Genomic DNA, 20,645 nt, shown 5'->3' with positions numbered 1-20,645 from the left:
ATTTCTTTGGAAGGAATGATGCTAAAGCTGAAACTACAGTACTTTGGCCACCTCATGTGAAGCGTTGACTCATTGGAAAAGACTCTGATGCTGGGAGGGATTGGGGGCAGGAGGAGAAGGGGACGACAGAGGATGAGATGGCTGGATGGTATCACTGACTCGATGGACGTGAGTCTGAGTGAACTCCGGGAGCTGGTGATGGACAGGGAGGCCTGGCGTGCTGTGATTCATGAGGTCGCAAAGAGTCGGACATGACTGAGCAACTGAAATGAACTGAACTGAACTGAACTGAGGAGTCCTAGTAATATAAAGAGTTTTAGAATTAGAAATGAGGGAAGAGTTAGAAAAGATTTTTAAAAAATTCATCACTTTTCCATGTATTAAGCAAAACATATCAGTAATTTTGGCAAATAGTTTAAAAATTAAGAAAGATAGCACTAAGTCATGTCTGACTCTTTGTGACCCCATGAACTCTAGCCTACCAGGGTCCTCTGTCCATGAGATTCTCCAGACAAGAATGGGTTGCTGTTTCCTGCTCTAGAGTATCTCCCTGACCCAGGAATCAAACCTAGGTCTCCAGCATTGCAGACAGATTCTTTAACAACTGAGCTACACAGGAAGTTAAAAATTTAAGAGGTTAAAAAGTAGAAGAGGTTAATGAATTAGAGAACGCTCTGGGAAATCAATAATGATGAGCCTAGAGGATCCTCTTAGTATCTTCCCAACGTGTCCATCTATGTACAAAAATGGTCAAAATGGGCAGGAGAGATTGTATATCTGTCTCTGCTATTTGTGTAACTATATGGATGTTTCCTTCATCTTCCATCAATTAGTAAAAGCCCTTTTCTATCACTAATGCTACTTTTATGTTCCTGAATTTTTCTTTGTCTTTTCTTTCTCCCACTGGAAAATAACTGAACCCTGGATATGAAGCCTGAAAGGGCTGAAAAGGTGGACTCTAGAGAGTATAAGATGACTTGCTGTGGCAATAATGCCTCTCTGCACCAAATGCCCCATTTTGAGAGGGAAAAAAAAAGGAAGAGTATACTGTTCGTAGGGGAAAAAGAATGCAAACATAGCGGAGCTCAAACCTGCTCGCGCAGCTGCCATTTTCTTGTTTCGCATTTTGTTCTCCAAAGCTTGCTAGCAATAAAAAATAGTAAAAAAGAAGAACATGAGATTTCCTGGTGTTTTCTACAACTTGACATGAATGAAGACAAATATTTCTCTGAAATATATTGTATCCTACCTGTTTCATCTTCTTTTTTAGATCCAAATTTGCTGCCTTCTGGCCCTTTGCAGTAGCATTGAGATAATAGATGGTCAAACTAAGTTCAAAAAATAAAAAAAAATGTATGGTATTTTTCAGATCCTCAAGATTCTGCTTAAATTTACATTACTTAAATCATAGAATATTGGCCCTGGAGTGACTTTAAGATATTTTCTACTTCGAACTTCTATTATGTAGATAAAAGACTGAAGTACAGAGAGGTGAAGAAGCATGTTCAGAACTACACAGTGACTAGGCTGGATCTAGGAAGTGGCACCTAAGTCTCCTCCTTCACAGCCCAGGGCATTCTGTCTGATATACCTTACTGCCGAATTTTAGCTGTTCCTTGGAAATGTAGTAATATCATTTTATGTTATAATTGAAAACAGCATTTTAAATCGATACCAATGGCATCCAAGGGAAGAGGAAATCTCTTGAAGCTTAAGGAATGTGTAGAATAAAAAGGAGACTGACTCTCCGCTTTAAATTCCCTCCTTGGGCTTTTACAACTAACACTATAATCCTCAGTCATAGTTAATTAACATGACCTTTTTATCCATAGGATGTGTTGCTTGCCTTTCTCTCTCCTTCAAAAGAAAATGTCTCAGAAAAGAATAGTCTTGGCATATAAGTGACATTTACATTTCTCAAAAGAGCAAATTCCAGCCAAACATTTTTGCAAAAATAAACACATTCATCTTCACTTAAAGCAAAATAAACAAAGGAAAAAATGCAGTGAAAAAAAAAAAAAGGTAACAGGCATTGCCCTTTATTGCAAATAACTGGATATCGAACACATTGCCTCTACTCCAACATGTCAGATCATAACCTTTATGAACCATCTGCTGCTAGCATCACAGTTATTGATATCGTTTCTGCTGGGTTTATTTCTTATACAAGTGTTGGGAGTTTGAATGATGTTATATACCTGAAAGCACCTGGTGTAATATCTGGGATGAAGTAGGTGCTTAATATATGTGTGTGTGTATTACAAGAATTTTCTTAGAAGTGTCTGGATTTGGAGAAAGAACTCAAAGACCTCACAAATCATTTGCAGACTGTAATTCTCTATTCATTCATCACTTTTTCTGTCTTGAGATGCACCTTCAGTGAGGAATACTCATAGATCATTTTTTAGTCTCCAAAGGAATGAAACTGCCTGCAAAGAATTAGCTTAAACTCAGTTACCCCAAAACCATCCAAGCTGATTGAATATGATTCACTGGGGAGATTAAAAATGCTTGTAAACATTCTCTAATTAAAGGTAATAAAAACCCAAACCAATTTTATGGACACCATTAAGTATTGAAGATGAGATCTTAGTATCTGAAACATCAAATCAACAATAAACTGAAATTCAGGTATAAAATCAGAACGTCAGAACTAAAATCAACCTTGTGGGACATCTATTTGATCTTACATCCTTCCAGTTTCCATTTAGACAGCCTATATCAGGAGTTGTCAAACTATGGCCTCCAGGGTAAATCTGACTCCCAGCCTATTATGTATAACCCATGACCTAAGATTGGTTTTTATATTTTAAAATAGTTATAGAAGTATTTAAATAACATCCTTAACTTTGCCTCTTGGATCACAAAGTCTGAAGTACCTACTATTAATATCTTGACCCTTTAAGGAAAAGTGTGCTGACCTTGAGTGTAGAACATCTCAGATAAGTGGCTTCCAACTCTTATGAGCATAATCATTTAGCCTGAACCGGGTGTTCAGTGCTAAATAAGTAGAGGGTGGGGAGGTGGGGAATAAGAAGACATGAGCTTGAATTTTACTTATTAGCTGTTTGATTTGGGACACATCTTCCATGTGCTTTCAATAATATGATTAATGTGGCCAACTTAAGGTTATTGTGGAAATTAAATGGGTTAATATATGGATCGTGCCTGGAACAAGGGCAGTGTTCATTCCTCTCCCATACCCTCAAGGTAGCTTATTAAATCTTTAATTAGCAGCATTAGAACAATGTTGCTCCTTTGCTTAGAAATAAATCTGTCTCTCACTAATTTAAGAATATAGTCATAAAATCTGACATTAAGTTTTGTGTGTGTGTTTTAAAACAAGACTTCCTTTATACCATGAAAGCCACATGATACTTAATATGGTCTCTGTAGCTGCTGAATCATAAAAACTCAGAGAAGGAAAATCACTTCCCGGGCTATCTGGGGAAACATGCTGCCTCCAGCAGGTTATGTTCTAACATATCTGCGCCAGAGATTCACTATCAGATTCCTAACGCCACCCCATGATCAAGGTTCTGTAATATATAAAATAATCTGTTTTACTGTTTAATTATCCCTACAGGCTATTAGCTCTCCCTCAAAGAAGGCATCATGGTGTAAGAGCTGAGTGCTGGATTTACTGTCAAAGCCTTCCTATCATTTTGCTGTATTCTCACCTAGGGAAAAACCAGTCCCTGCCTCTAAGTCCGTTTAATTTATAAACTTGAAGATGACACCTGCCATCACGGATGTGGCTTGTGACCACAACCTCTGCAGAGAGGATCACAACAACTTGGCCCAGAACCCAGTTCATTTACTTAAACCACTGGGAGTTCTCCCCTGAGATTTCCTAGTTTTACTTTTATTTAAACAAATTAGAGTGTCAAGAGTGTCCGCAAGAGTGGTTTCACTGACAGAGAGCAGTAGCAGTTCCGGACTTTTCATTTATGAGGGACTTGGGGTTTGAAAGGAAGGGCTGGGGCACTTTTTTGCAGCTCTTCCATAGGAAGCATATTTTCTTTCCTTAGAATGTAAGTTTATCTGTGGTGGCCAGGAGTCAGAAACCAAAGAAAGTCACATGGGAACAAAAGCCCCCTCTCAAGTTGCCCTTTGGGTATCACCTCTGACTTTGAAAGGAAAGACTAAATGACCTTTCCAAGAGCCTTCTGGTCCTCTGATTCTATTATGGGCAAGCACAGTTATTGATGGCCTTCTAGGAACAAGGACAGGGTAATTTTTAAGATCCTTTAAGCCTTCAGCCCTGATATACAGCCTATAGGGCCCCCAGCGGGAATATTAATTTAGAGGCTCATCATTTCTATGTGTTTACAGCCATCTGCTTTATGGAAAAAGAGGTGGGGGGCAGGGGCTGGAGGGAAGCCTGATGTGCTGATTAGATTTAGCATTTATGTTTCCCTTGCTTTAGCTGTTTACTGATCATTATTTTGGTTACTTGGGAACAAATCTTATAATCCTAGGCTGGCAAATACAGATGCAGATGGCTATGAATTACATGCAATAGGATGAGAATATGGCTCATGAATTTTAGCCTCTCACCACCATGTAGTCAGTGCTGAATTTGGTTAGGTTACAGCACAAGCCCTGGGGAGAAAGAGAGTTGAAAACACTGAAGCTTAAAAGGAGCAGGAAGAACATCACAAAGGCTCTTTCTATGAGGAGAGAAAGCACATACGCCATGACCAAAACTACAGCAATAACCAGTCCAGGATTAGAAAGCTGTCTCAAGATCTTTGCCATCCAGCTTGGAAAATCATGCTCCAGCGTTTCTCCAATGACTTCAAACATCCTATTTTTGCCACTGAAAAAAAGAGAGACATTTTTTTTAAACAGATGTAAAAACCATGGTTACAGCAAGAAAACGAGAAATTTTTCTCAAACACTGCCTAAGTACTCTTTCAGGTTAGAAATCTGCTGTTTAGCTACAACTCCTGATACTTCAAACTCATACATATGGATGAGATATGAGAAATGTTGTATCAATGCAAACACAGAGACCAAGCAGCTAGGAAATTAATCATAGAAACAGGAGATTTGTTTTTGATTTTTATTGGGACATAGTTGATTTGCAATGTTGTGTTATTTTCAGGTGTACCTCAACGTAAATCATTTGCACATATACATGTATCCTCTCTCTTTTAGATTATTTTCCCATGTAGGTCATTGAGTAGATTTCCCTATGCTATACAGTAGGTCTTTATTAGTCATCTATTTTATATATAGTAGTGTGTATATGTCAATCTCAATCTCCCAATTTATCCCTCTCCCCCAGGAGAAGACTTTTTAAAGTTATATTTCTAAGGTTTGGGTTACTTTGTGAATAAATATATAAAATATGAATATATAAAGTAATATCCATCATGCAAAATTATTTTTTTCTGAATATGCATATAGATTTTGCTATAAAATGTGTCATTTACAGAAAAGATATTGAATTTTTTACCAGCAAATTGTATGTATCATGAGAATAAAGGTTAGCATAACACTGAGTAGACTATTTTCATTTTACTTTTGTCTTTTGACCGTAATACATTCTTATCCTCTAAATAAACATGATCCACAAGTTCCAGATCAGATTTTTTCTCTCCTGGTCTAACTAATTGTATCTTTTAGTAGACTGAAAGTGACTTCAACTATCTTGTCAGGAGTCACTAGACTGCTAAGTCACTTCAGTTGTGTCCGACTCTGTGCGACCCCATAGACAGCAGTTCACCAGGCTCCCTCATCCCTGGGATTCTCCAGGCAAGGACACTGGAGTGGGTTGCCATTTCCTACAGAGATATAAATTTTGCTTCACAAATTAGAGATCTATACACTGATTAGCAAAACCTATGATACATAAGAGGGAATGAAGCTTATTGACAATTTAAGATTATATCAACCTATCACACCAAAGTTTATTCTTCCTCATCTATCTAGCTGACCATGCTTTACCACGACATATGGAATATAGCCAGAGTGAGGAGACCGGCAGCGAGGACAAGAGAAGATAGAACAACCCACCCCCACCCTTCTCCAGCCTCTCAGGTGTGGCTAATGAATATCAGACTCAGGAAACTGGAATTTTACAAAATCATTCTTACCCCTAAAGTCTTCTCTGTGTCTAGTGTATAAGAAATGTGAAGCTATTAACATCTTTGAGGGTTCTTGGGTGCCTTTTCCAGGTTAGGTCTCTTACCAGGAGTCCAGATCTTTTATTATACACAAACTTTAGAAGCATCTACAAATCCCAGCAGCCCGTTTTTCTGACAGGTTAAGCAAAATATGCCACTTTATCATATTCCCAGAAGTCTCTTCCAACCTGTTGTGAGTATACAGCTAAGTGAAATGCTACTGAACTTAAATTTACAGCTCTCTTGGGCATAGCTCCATCCACCCCAGATTAAAATAGTCTAGTCCGTCTTTTCAGCCAGATGGAAAGTCCCACCTCACCATAATTGATGCCCAACATATCCCTACATCTCCTCTAGTGCTTAGTGCACAATAAACATTCTTCCTTCATTATTTCAAATTACAGGCCAACACTCTACTGTGTTTGGACTTTTGAAATGAAAATGTTCTATCCCCAAGCTGTAGGGCTTCTTTTGTGGTTCAGCTGGTCTTACCAGGATTCAATCCCTGGGTTGGGAAAATCCCCTGGAGAAGGGAAAGGCTACCCACTCCAGTATTCTGGTCTAGAGAATTCCATGGACTGTACGGTCCATGGGGTCACAAAGAGTTGGACACAACTGAGCAACTTTCACTTTCAAGCTGTAAAAGTCAGCTACACTATTAAGAAAAACTGATACATCAAATGAGTAATGTAATAACAGTGCCATGATAAATAATATAAACCTATATATCTTATATGATCTAAGTTTGAAGTCTGCATAAAAAAGAACACCACAACACAAAATGCCAAAATGCTGAGAGTTGTTATTTTGGGTCTTTGGGGTTATGGCTAGTGTGTATTTTCATGTGAAAATGTTTCTGTAATTTCCACATTTTCTAGGATAAACACATGTTACCTTTGCAGCTAGATGAAAATACATAAAGTTGTCATTACCATAACGTAGCAAGGAGGTGTGTGAGAACCTCTGTGTGTGTGTGTTCAGTCACTTCAGTCGTGCTTGACTTCAAACTGTTAAGGTAAATTCACTTCATGGCCTATTGGAATAATTTTCTGGAAAATTCACCCTCCCTGACCAGTTGTTGTGATACCAGATCAAGCAGAATATCTCATCAAATTGCTTTGAAGAATGGTCTTCTAAGGTATTGTAGTCATCTTACCTGAAAATGTACCTGCGCTTGGGAGAGATTGCCCATGACCATGTCCCCATTAATCTACCTCAAATGCATGTTTATCAATTTGCTGCCCACCCAGGTGTCAAGCAGGGTCAAACGCCCCTCTCTAGGCAGGTTGGGCGGACCACCTCGAACTCAGGATCCCTTAGGATGGCAAGTCATGAGGTTCCCACTATTACATGCTTTCTCACCTCACTACCAAGGTAGGAAAATGCTTTAAACTTTAAAATCCAATGAATAAACCACGTATACATTCTTTTGCTCCAGGAAAAGTAGACTGAATATTACAGATATACCCCTTTCCCAGTGCTCCACTAAAAACATTTACATTTCCTTCTTGATCTCAAAATAGTCATATGTATACATATATATATGTGTGTGTATATACACATACACACACATACTGTTAATTTGCCAAAGTTTGTTAATTTGCCAAAGTTTGCCAATTTGGGAAGAGTTGGTCAAAATCAGATACTATTCCTTAGATACAGACTAATTTTTATTAATTAAAATAATAGTAACTCAGTGTGATTTAAAGAGAGGAAGAAGAATTAGACTTCAAAAGCTAAAACTGTGTAGTAACCAGCTCAATGATATTTTTAATATCAATGGACATTTCTTACCACTGCCCAGCTATATGTTGACCTTGTAGGGTTTCTCTTGAAGACAGCTAAATTCTTTCGATTTTTCTGAGAAGGATCCACTTCCAATTAAAAAGTTAAAACTTATCCTGGATATTTAATTGTGTGGGTAATTTCCAATTAACTAAAGTTTTTAGATGGCTCATCTCTTGAACTTTCTATCCTGAGCAATTGCTTTCAAAGCTGCAGTTTCACATTTAGCCTCCAGATGTCACTGTTTGCATTATTTATTTCAGCCCACCTGGTTGGGGCAAAGAAACAGGACTTGTCAACTTCAGCTTTCTGAATATGTATGACAGGACTCCAGCAGTTTTGGTTTAATCAATAGGCTTAACCTTTTCTTAATTTCTTTTCCAGTAAAGCAGTAATAACCGACTATTATTAAAATGAAAATATCTCTTTTATACTGAAGTCTGTGAGCAAGGAAATTTGACCTTAACAACTTGGTTCTGACGGCATGAAGGAGAAATTACGTATGTCCATTATTGCATCATGCTTGCCATTCACATGACTTTTCACATTCTCATTTCCTCAGTGAAAAGTAGAAATAACTCAGATGCATGCTGATCAGTGACTCAACATGCTGAGATTCATGGGGGGACTGGTGGTAGAATGAAATCAATCCTCCAGACCTGGAACCTTTGCTTTCTTAGCTAAGTGTCACAGAGAGAACTCTGTCATAGAGAACTGTAGAGAAGTATATTTCTAAGAGCCTTCTTGACTCTTTATTACTGACTTGAGTGATTTATCCTTGTTATTTGAGGAGAATATACATGAGGAGCATCCTTAAATTTTTTACTAGCATGTAGAATTTGGATTATAAGTGATGAGACTCTCTTTATATACATTATTATGTAATAATGACCCCACTTCCTAAGTATCTTGTGGAGTAACCTTTCTTTCTTTCTCATCCCTCCCACCTTCCTCCTTCCTTCCCTCCCTTCACTTCCTCCCTCTCTCTCTCTTGCCCCTTCATCCCTCATCCCTCTTGTCCCTCTGACCCTTCCTTCCTCCCTTCCTTCCTATTTTTATTTTTTTCAATTAAGTGGTTCATGTTAGAAGTAATAGCTTTCCAATGTCTGAATGAGATGACCTAGCACCAAGAAAATGTTCACATCTAGACTAGTGTAATCAAACTTTTCTCTTTGCTATCTCCTTATATGCAAATAGCTCAGATTCATTGTACATATTTCACATGGTTAGAGCCTGAAGCAGTTAATTATTTTCCCTTTTATGACTGCCAATGAAAATAGATGGATCTTGCTTAAGAATTTCCATGCCCTATACTGAGTCTGAATACCCCAAAGATGTCATTCTTATAGACCAAAATGTTGGGTTTTTTTGAGGGGAAAAAAATGATCACTTATACAATGAGTGACCATTTTTATCTCCACCTCTGAAAGAAAACTATGCCCAAAACAAATTGCAAAGGTAAGAACCTGAAGGGGCCACAATCAAAAGATGGTGGGAGGGACACGATCATGTACAGGACGGGCATGGTGGACAGGAAGAGGATGAGCAAGAGCATTCCCAGGTAGAAGTTATTCGATCTGGAAGCTTTGAAGACCCTGGCCTCAGGAACATTGCAACACATCACAGCCCAGCACTGGAAGTACATGGATGTATGGAGCCGAAGGATATTGATGCCTGGGAGGCTGGGAGCGAAGAAGGACCCCATCCTAGAAAGAAGAACAGAACTCTTCTCACCATGGAGCTTCACTCCACAAGGTCACCAAGCATCTGTTTATTTTACCTCGTGTTTGTTTGCCAAAGGCAGAAATGTGTTGCCACTTTTAGTCACATAAACCCTTTACACTAATAAACTTAATTTATTTCCATCTTTTATACACATTCTACCATCTTCCTGATTATATCAGGTATTGTATATACGTCTTTCACAGAAACTATGTTGATCACTCACCATATCCACTTATCACTGGTAAATTTAAACAACAGACCAATATATTGCATTCATTTTACTTCTCTCTTCTACTTCTAAAAAGTTTATTTTACCTTAATGTCCATATCATTGATTAATATATTGAAAAATTTAGCTTCAAAAAAACTCCCCCCCAAAAATTAAAAATTAGCTTTTTTTTATAAGTAACTCTTAAAGCTACCCATTATATTCAAATAAATTGCAAATGTTTGTTAGTTATTTTGTCATGACTAGTTAATTTTTACTTAATGAAAGAAAAAGTTAAAATTTTTCTTATGTTCTTTTTTATTTGTGGCAGTTATGGTATTTTAGAGCTGATGGGAATAATCTGTGCCTAATAAAGTACTATGTTTTGTTGATATTCAATTGCAAGCTTTATGTGTTTTTGAGATGAAAACTCGACATATCCATTTAATTTTGTTTATCTGCTTATTCTCTTACTTTAGTTTGTCCTGGAAGTCCACTGATCTCTACATGCAATTTTTTTAAAGTATTTTAAAATGCCACTTTTAAACAGGAACCATTTGGGTAAGGTCACTCTTAACTTGCTGACTTCAATGGTTATTTCAACAAAATAAATTTCAACTTCCATTAATGAGAAAATCCATTAGCATCATAAAGCCACATTAATGGCAATTTATTAATCCAAAATCCAAAAGTGGATACATGTACACTTATTTCAGAAATACAAGCAGTGTCCTATCTTTTAAACTGTCCCAAATATAATAAAATCCAGCAATTCTAGTTAGGGTTTGCACATTCTATTTCCTGGTTACGTGGAATAATGGTTTTAATTAATCCAATATAGATTTGGTATATTATAAGGGAGAGACATTACTTTGACAACAAAGGTCCGTCTAGTCAAGGCTATGGTTTTTCCAGCGGTCATGTATGGATGTGGGAGTTGGACTATAAAGAAAGCTGACCACCGAAGAATTGATGCTTTTGAACTGTGGTGTTGGAGAAGACTCTTGAGAGTCTCTTGGACTGCAAGGAGATCCAACCGGTCCATCCTACAGGAAATCAGTCCTGAATATTCATTGGAAGGACTGATGTTGAAGCTGAAGCTCCAATACTTTGGCTACCTCATGCGAAGAGCGGACTCATTTGAAAAGACCCTGATGCTGGGAAAGATTGAGGACAGGAGGAGAAGGGGACGACAGAGGATGAGATGGTTGGATGGTATCACCGACTCAATGGACATGGGTTTGGGTAGACTTTGGCCATTGGTGATGGACAGGGAGGCCTGGCGTGCTGCAGTTCATGGGGTCACAAAAGAGTCAGACACGACTGAATGACTGAACTGAAGGCATAAAGGGTTGAGTTAGATGAAGAAGTTATTTTCTGCTATAATTGAACTTGTGCAACCCAACATTAAACCATTTCATTGAAAAGTGATAATTTGTTAGTTTGTGTTGTCTTGTTGGTAGGCTCCCATACAACAGATCTGAAAAATGTTTACACATACTAAATTGACCAAAGACTTTGTAGAAAGATGGACTATCTTTTTAAAAAATGTATGGACTTTGAGTGATGATGATTTGTCCATGTAGGTTCATCAATTATAACAAAGGTACAGCATTGTGGAAGATGTCAACAGAGGCTGTGCACAGGTAGGGGTAGGAGGTATAAGGGAACTCTGTGCTTTCCATTCAAAGTTGCAGTGAACCTTTAACTTCTCTAAGATATAAGGTTCAGTAGTTTTTTAAAAATGAAGGTAAACTTTGGAACAACCTGGAACCCCAGAAATGTTAGCAGGTGAGTGACAGTCCCAGCTGAGGAGCCATAATTACAAAGCATTAAATTATATTCCCAAATGTCAATGTTTGTAAGGCAATATACTTACAGATGATTATGCTTGCCCCCTCCTCAAAGTCAGGCTTAGCCACGTGATTTATTTTGGCCAGTAAATTAGAGATAAAAATGAAGTGTCTCACTACTGGGTGAAAACTTTAATAATGCTGTGGGTTTTTTGTTCTCTTCTCTCTCTGCTGTTCTGACCAGCGATGCTCCAGAAGGATATTGTTCTGTTCCGGTCTATGAGACTATAGTGAGAGTAACTTACAGGAGCAGAGTCCTTTACCTACTCACATTTCACATGGAGTAAACAAGAAATAAACTTTTCCTTTTCTAAGTCGCTAAGATTTGGGGATTGTATGTCATTGGTACACAACTTAGTCTATCCTAAGATATGGTTTTGCACATAATTCAAGATGCAAACTTGCCTAATTTCACATACATGTGTATCTATAGATAGGCGTGTGTCATTTATCTATATGCACACATGTACACTCATATGCGTAAGTGCATATGTATAGGTAAATAAATTTAATAATTTCAAAATAAATATCACACAGGCATTTTGAACAAATGACTCAAGAACATTAACCTAGAAAGAGGGATGCCGGCACAGTGATATCCGAATCTTAAAGCTCATTCCATCTTTGCCTGCTACTCACTAATCAGCTCAGCTCACTAAGTCCCTTACTCAGACCTGATCCCATCATCTGTCAGTCGAAGATCACTCTAATACCTTAGCCTTATAAAATGCTTTTCTTCCAAAAAGATCAAAGCAAAGGAAAGCTTCTTTTATTTAGCTCTCCTTATTATTCTAGTGACATGGTACATGTCAGGTAAATTACTCACATTTGATCAAGGGAGAAAACGAGATAGCAGACTGTGACAAGACTGGCAGGGAGATACAGGAGCCAGTGTTGGAACAATGTCCAAACCCATCTTCTTTCTCACTGTGTGTTTTCTGCTAGTGCTACATCCTGCTCTGATAGAGACATGATCTGCTTCCATCATTTAAAAATATGATTACAAAACCTGTGCTGTCTGTTTTAAAAACATGTCTGTAATACGGTTTTACTGATCAGTTCATTTCAGTCGCTCAGTTGTGTCCGACTCATTGCGACCCCATGGACTGCAGCACGCCAGGCTTCCCTGTCTATCACCAACTCCCGAAGCTTGCTCAAACTCATGTCCATTGAGTCGGTGATACCATCCAACCATTTCATCCTATGTCGCCCCATTCTCCTGCCTTCAATCTTGCCCAGCATCAGGGTCTTTTCTAATGAGTCAGTTCTTCGCATCAGGTGGCCAAAGTATTGAGTTTCAGCTTCAGCATCAGACCTTCCAGTGAATATTCAGGACTGATTTCCTTTACGATTGACTGGTTTGATCTCCTTGCAGTCCAAGGGATTCTCAAGAATCTTCTCCAACACCACAGTTCAAAAGCATCAATTCTTCGGTGCTCAGCTTTCTTTATAGTCCAACTCTCACATCCACACATGACTACTAGAAAAACCATAGCTTGGACTAGACAGACCTTTGTCAGCAAAGTAATGTCTCTGCTTTTTAATATGCTGTCTAGGTTGTTCATAGCTTTTCTTCCAAGGAGCTGATACTGGTCATATTAGCTAATTCATAACAAAATGGATTTTACCTATGATTGTTTGACAATTGTTTATATCTGTGTAAATAGCCTTCACTACTCAGAAACTCCTAAAGCAGTTATTGAACGTCTCCAGTCACAAACCAGTAATATTGAACACAAAATCTCCATACTCTTTCAATCGTTTCTGTAGAAAATGGCCAAATTCGGGTATCAAATCCTTACGCCTCATAAAATAGTGTGAATACAAGGGAGCCTACTAAACTTGGGCTACACACTCCCCCCACCACATCCCTACCCCATCACCAATGTTCTGGGAAGGAGGAAAAGACCGTTTGTACAAAGGGTTGACCCAAAGTGAATGATAGTTTTTTGCTTCTAGAACTCTGGGAAGCATGTAAATGTCTTATACACTCAAAAAACAGAATCACTTTCTAAAGTCCTCTTCAAACTAACCAGAAGCAAGATTCATCTGAAGGATGAATATAGAAAAAGTGATAGTGTAATGGTACTGCAAAGATTCTGAGATGGGTTTGCCAGAGAACTGAAGAGCATTTTTTTTTTTTTGGATATTTAAGAATTTCAGTATGAATAATAGTGGACTAAAGAGTGGCAAAATTACAGGTGAAAGCAATCAGGACACAATTATAAGAGCTTTGCTCACAATGACAACAAATTTCTAGGTCAATCTGTTGTCTTCCCTATGAAAGCACAGGAGAGAGACATGCAGCCTATGTCTGTACAAATGGTGCCCACCAGGCCTGAGGGATTTGTGACACTCTGCATAAGAGCCAAGGAATTTTAAACTCGGTAGAAGGCAGTGGTTTCCCATTACCGCAACAGCAGTGTTAGCCATTTTCTGCCATGACAGCAGAATCCCCTACAGGAGATAAAAGATCAGAAGGTGAGCCCTTTGCTGTCTCTGTAGACAGTCACACGTTGAGTCACCTTGACTTTCCTCTCTGCCTGAAGAAGGATGCCTTTCACTCCTTAGTGATTCTTTGGACATAAGAGCCATAAATAATGTGTAAAACTTGGAGCAAGAGAACAGGAATCACATTTTAAAACATACCTGACAATGGAGAAGAGGATCTCTTTATAGTCTTCTCTGCAGGACTTAACCTAGTCAGGCCCAGGAATTTGACGGGCCCCAACACAGGATGATGGAACCCTTGACTATAGTCTTCAGTTTATTTAAGCAAGATCATTTTAACAGTTGCAGAGAGGTCTGCCTTCACAAAGGTTTAACAATTCAGACTAGCCGTGGTTGTAGGAGTTGAGTAATATATGAAGCTCATGCAAAACTGACTCCAGTAACTAGCATATGTACTTAGGACAATGGTGTGATCACAGGCACAATATTTGTCCTGTGTCAGTGGGATAAGGAAGCTTAGTTATAACTGCTTGTTGGTTGATATATGTTAGTTAATTGTGACAGATTTTCAAGACACATGGTCCCCAGATGAATTTCCTGCTATGATTCAACTTTTATAGTCAAAAATGTTTTCTACTCTATCAACTCATCTTAACTTGTCAGGATTTACAGTGAAAATGCTTTCATTTAATAAAAGAAATGACAATCCTTTGTACAGGTGAAGAAATAATTTTGATGTGCAAATGGCCCCACGAAACAAGTTACCAAAAAAAAATCATATTTCTAACTAAACCTTCCTAAAACATGTGTTTCATCTCTATCAAGCATTGAATTTGGTAAGGTAATATCTTTTTAAAGTAGCTATAAATTCCATTGAAAACATATTCAATAGTGACCAAGTTTCTCAGAAAGGTCTTATATTAATTTCTTTCATTCTTAACATGCAGTCATGGGATCATTAATGTTTAACTGTGAGATCCTAGTGTCACAAGACATAAAACTACAAAAAGCATTCAAATAATCTGGAAGCCAGAACCTAGACTCCCAGTATTTGATGAAAAAGTGCTCTGCAAAACAAGATGCCTTATAGAATTAAGACTTCAAATCTGAGCAGAAAAGTAAACTCTACATAGCCATTCACTCTGAAAAACAAATGCTGAGTTAGGCACTGACTGTGGACTTCTCTGACACCAGGTTACAGTGCTTTGTGCAATAATGATCTTGCAGGCTCATTTCAAGTGATGAATTGTCCACAGTTGGCTTACCAGATCATTCCTTGATTGAAGATCAGAGCAAGGACGTTGCCGCTGATGTCAAACTCAGTGTATGAAGGCTAGAGGAGACAAATATTCACATATGGATTAGCATCTCAAATGGCAAAAATTAAAAGGCAAGTTTTTCATATTTTTATATAGGTATGATTAGACTCTCAGCTCCTTTCTAGAAGCAACAACAGCAGAATAGTCAATACAATAAATAACTAGCAATACATAAAATAAGACATCCTTTTTAACACCCAAATACTCATTTTTAGATGCTATCGTTTGATGCTGTGGAAGTGTGGTGAGACAGGCTCTCAAACATTGCTGGCAAAGGTAAAACTTGGCATATGTTTATAGAAAACAATTTGACAATATCTGATTCTCTTTGACCCTGTAAATTTACTTCCAGTAATCTGTTTTAACAAATTAATCCTAAATGTTGACCAATTTTAAGAAGCAGAGATGAAACCATCTAAATGTCCAACATTGGATAAGTTAAATACAATATAACTATGCTATGATATATATTGCAGCTAATTACAATCACTGTTGGAAGGATATTTACATACCCAAGAGAAAACTATGCTCTAAGGTTAAACAAAAAATATGTTAACATTATTTTTTCAACTCAATACAGAACTATGCATAAAGAAAAAACTTAAAAGTAATGAGTATATTAATAGTTGTTATATGTAGGTAATGGATTATACGTTATTTTCTGAAGTTTTGCATACTTAAAATATTTTTAAACAAAAAATGTGAATTTCTTTTACAATTAAAAAAAAAGAGATAAAATACAACAAAGTTAAAGAAATTATTCAACTCAATGTCCAGTGTTCATATCCTAGATAATACCATCATGTTCAGGGCAACAGCACCTGGTTGTTCTTTGTATGCAGATACCACCAACTGGAAGTGAGCTGGGCATCTCAACCCAAAGGTTTCCTAGTGACACATTAGGCATCTTAGAAGGAAAACTCTACCCATGGAGTAATGCTAGTTAGCCACAATAAAGCTGGCTCTATTTAATTTGATATAGGGAATAATCAATCAGGAAATTGACTAATTGGTAACAAGAGAAGAGAACAGCAAAAAACATAAAGTGAGAGAACCACGAAGACAGAGTAGTAAAGTGGCAGGACCCGATTACTGCCCCAGATCCTGACAATGGCAGATGTGTATCCTCATAATAACTCCTTCCTAAGCACATACACACACACGCACACACACACACACACACACACACACACACACACGCATACACACAGAGATAACCTGAGAGTGTCTCAGTTCTTCTTAAACCCAAGAGTCCAAAAATATGTTTGTAAGAAGACAGAATAGGTCTCTGATTTGGAACCCCAACAACTCTTTCACAAATTGTGAACACTCTGCCTCCAAGAATTCTTGAATCCAGGCATCAACTTTGTCTCTTCCCCAAAGGCAGCAGTACTCTCCTAGTTAACTGAAAGATATGAACAATGTGCCTTGTGACAGCGTCAGGGAGTAAATGGCAAATCTGACATAACAAGAATGGTTAAATAGCAAGATATAATAATAATATGATACATAAGGGAATAATAAATAACCCTATATATTTGGCAGAACAAAAATGACAGATGATTTCAAGGTAAGTTCACTAAAGATATTACTGAAAGTGAAAGTGAAAGTGAAATTGATGTCGCTCAGTCGTGTCCGACTCTTTGCTACCCCATGGACTGTAGCCTACCAGGGTCCTCTGTCCATGGGATTTTCCAGGCAATAGTACTGGAGTGGATTGCCATTTTTACCAAAGATTATAAAATGTGTTTCACTTAGTTTGCAGATGGAGAAGCTTACTGTAAGATGCAAAGAAGTTCAGTTTTTGTTCTAAAATCAACAATGAGAAAACTGTGGTTTTCATGGAAAAACGAAGAAGATGAATTGCTTCTAATCTGGAGAAATGTTAGCTCTGAGTCTTTCTTTTTTTCAGGAGCCCTTTGCTCTGCATCAACTTCCCTTTTCTCCTGGAGCCCTGTGAGATCACAGAACACACGTGACAAATGCTCAGTCGGTGGCCTGCACCATCTGTGGCCTTGAAATGGCTCTTCTCTGTGTACATTTATGAATCAAACCTTCAACCCTGGCCTCGTTAGAAGAGTGTCAGATTTAGCCCACAAAACTGAGGAAAATGAAAAAAATTCAGACGTTCAGAGGTACATTTCTTTTATTTTCATAAGCACATAAACCTCTTAAAGGCCATTTGAGATGAGATATTTTTATAACCAAGTGACTAGAAAAACACAAAGGACACACTAGGAACCCCTGGCTTCATACCGTGCGTGCAGCAGGGGCAGCTGAAGGAATGACATCTTTGATGCATAAATTGATTAACTCAATTCAGAGAAAGGGTAGAGGGCCCCTACTGTGCCAGTGGGTTTGTGCTACAGACACTTGCCTGGGATTCAGATCCTAGTATGAGACTTTGCCTGCCATTTTCTAGCTAGGTGAGCTGAGCCAATCACTGATTAATTCAGGCCTCAGTTTCCTCACAGATAAATTGATGGAATGAACTAGGTCAGGGATTGGTGCGTTTCAGCTTAGGAGCCAAATCTGGCCACCACCAACTTTTCTGGATAAAGTTTTTTTTTAGAACATAGCTGTATTCATTCATTTATGTATTGTCTATTGCTGTTTGGGATGAAAATAGGAGTTTAATAGGTACAACAGAGACCATATCGCTTGATGCAAGGAAAATCACTCATTTTCCTCTATGACTACTTATTCATGATACTCCCCCCACCCCCAACCCCGCAAACCAAGTGTTTCTCTCTGTAGACATCAACTGAATGTCCTACAATTTAACTCAATTCAGACACTAACAGACCCCACAGGTTAAGGTCTCGTTCCCACAAGACCCATTCATTGAAAGCTCAGGTTGTCATCTATGCTGATTAAAGATTCCCATGACTCCCTTCCTCAGGTTTGATCATTTGCTGGAACAGCTCACAGGTCTCAGGAAAACTGTTTACTAGATTACTGGTTTATTATAAAAGGACACAACTCAGGAATAGCAAGTTAAAAAAAAAAAAAAAAAGATGCGTGGGCAAGGTGCAGGGGAAGGAGTACAGTGTTTCTTTGCCTTCTCCAAGTGCACCCTCTTCCCAGCCCCTCAGTATATTCATCAACCTGGAAGTTCTCCTAACCCCAAGGGTCAGAGATTTTTATGGAGACTTCATCACATGGACAAAACCAATCATTAACTCAGTTTCCAGCCTCTCCCCTTTCCCTGGTGGATGGAGGAATAGGGTTTAAATTTCCAAGCTTCTAATTTTGGCCAGGTCTTTTGCTGACCAGCCTCCAATCCAGGAGCACACCAGGATCTGCCTCATTTGAACAAATAATGTTCCTATCATCCAAGATATCCAAAGGAATTTAGGAACTTTGCATCAAGAGTCAGGGCTAAAGACCAAATATAAGAATACAAGATGTTCTTAGCACCTTCAATGCTTAGGAAACTACAAAGATTTTAGGAGCTCTGGCCAAGAACTAGGATGAAAACCAAAATATATTTCTTATTACATCACAATAACATACCTGCAGAAGTGAAAAAACTTACTATGCAAAGAAACTTTGCTTACTTCTAGATAATTTCTAAGATCCCTTTCTAATTTAAAATCTGTTATTGATTGACTCAGTTACTAAAGAATTGCTTCTCTCTAAGCACCTTAAAAATGGAATTTATATTCCATGTAATAAATTCAGAAATCCACACTCTAAAAACAGAACAAATGTAAGAAAGCAAACACATACACACAGAGTGTGAAATTCAAGGCTCATTCTTTTTGAGATGAATTTTTTTAAAATATGAGATAACATTATAGTTTCATTTTTAAGCCAATGCATTCATGAGTGTAAACCAATTTGCAAAGTTTGCCTCTAAAATATAAAAAGGCTAAAAGTAAATGATGTTTGAGAAAAAAAAAAAAAAACAGGTTTTCTTAAAACCTAAGATAACAAAATGATTCAAATGGAATAAACATAGAGAAGTCTCTAAGGGCTACTCACCCGTAATAAGATTTTTAGGAACTAGTAACAGGAGAACCTACTTGGATTTGGGTTGAGGTCCATAATAGTCAAGGAACTAGAAATTATCTTGCCTTATTTTTAGACCTTTGTTTGCGGTGGGCTAGAGTCACAGTTAGCTACCCAGAAAGAAGACATATGGTGCTCACTGGACTAAAAAGTCAGAAAATCCATTCTCTGTCTGCAAGTTTAGTTATTTCTGGCAAATCATCAATCTCTGGATATTGTGAAATGAAATTCAGGATCTCAGAGGTAATTCTGTCATTGCAGTGACCTGCTTTCTTCACGCAAATCTCATTCCCCACAGCTGGAATCACCCTGCTGAGAGCTGCAGTCTGGCCTGGCCTAGGGCTCTGGGGCAATGGTATGCAATGGTGGTCCCCAGACCACCCACAGCATCAAAACCTGGGAAGTTCTTAGTAAATTCTTAAGCCCCGTCCAGATCTACTGAATCAGAAACTGTCTTTTCATGTGCCTTCAGAGCACTCTGATATATGCTCAAATTTAAGAACTAATGCTCAGACTACCGCACAATTGCACTCATCTCACATGCTAGTAAAGTAATGCTCAAAATTCTCCAAGCCAGGCTTCAGCAATACGTGAACCGTGAACTCCCTGATGTTCAAGCTGGTTTTAGAAAAGGCAGAAGAACCAGAGATCAAATTGCCAACATCCGCTGGATCATGGAAAAAGCAAGAGAGTTCCAGAAAAACATCTATTTCTGCTTTATTGACTATGCCAAAGCCTTTGACTGTGTGGATCACAAGAAACTGTGGAAAATTCTGAAATAGATGGGAATACCAGACCACCTGACCTGCCTCTTGAGAAATCTGCATGCAGGTCAGGAAGCAACAGTTAGAACTGGACATGGAACAACAGATGGGTTCCAAATAGGAAAAGGAGTATGTTAAGGCTGTATATTGTCACCCTGCTTATTTAAGTTATATGCAGAGTACATCATGAGAAATGCTGGGCTGGAAGAAGCACAAGCTGGAATCAAGATTGCCAAGAGAAATATCAATAACCTCAGATATGTAGATGACACCACCCTTATGGCAGAAAATGAAGAGGAACTAAAAAGCCTCTTGGTGAAAGTGAAAGTGGAGAGTGAAAAAGTTGGCTTAAAGCTCAACATTCAGAAAACGAAGATCATGGCATCCAGTCC

At 38.2% G+C, this 20,645-nt stretch overlaps 1 protein-coding gene across 1 annotated transcript in view; it reads right to left on the bottom strand.

Annotated features, from left to right (window-relative positions):
- Nucleotides 1-864: 864 nt before the first annotated feature.
- The window catches only part of TMC1 (transmembrane channel like 1), a 100,610-nt gene continuing 80,829 nt past the window's right edge, over nucleotides 865-20,645 (bottom strand). Inside the window, exons 14-18 of the mRNA XM_052645236.1 lie at nucleotides 15,422-15,489; nucleotides 9,386-9,625; nucleotides 4,697-4,822; nucleotides 1,250-1,328; nucleotides 865-1,143 (exon numbers count right to left, since the gene is read on the bottom strand). Of these exons, the coding sequence (XP_052501196.1) occupies nucleotides 865-1,143; nucleotides 1,250-1,328; nucleotides 4,697-4,822; nucleotides 9,386-9,625; nucleotides 15,422-15,489 (792 nt within the window). The remainder of the gene's footprint in view (nucleotides 1,144-1,249; nucleotides 1,329-4,696; nucleotides 4,823-9,385; nucleotides 9,626-15,421; nucleotides 15,490-20,645) is intronic.

The sequence above is a fragment of the Budorcas taxicolor genome, chromosome 8 (assembly GCF_023091745.1).
Source record: "Budorcas taxicolor isolate Tak-1 chromosome 8, Takin1.1, whole genome shotgun sequence".
Classification (NCBI taxonomy): Eukaryota; Metazoa; Chordata; class Mammalia; order Artiodactyla; family Bovidae; genus Budorcas; species Budorcas taxicolor.
The sequence above is the reverse complement of the archived record's forward strand: the minus strand, read 5'-3'. Positions and strand labels throughout refer to the sequence as shown.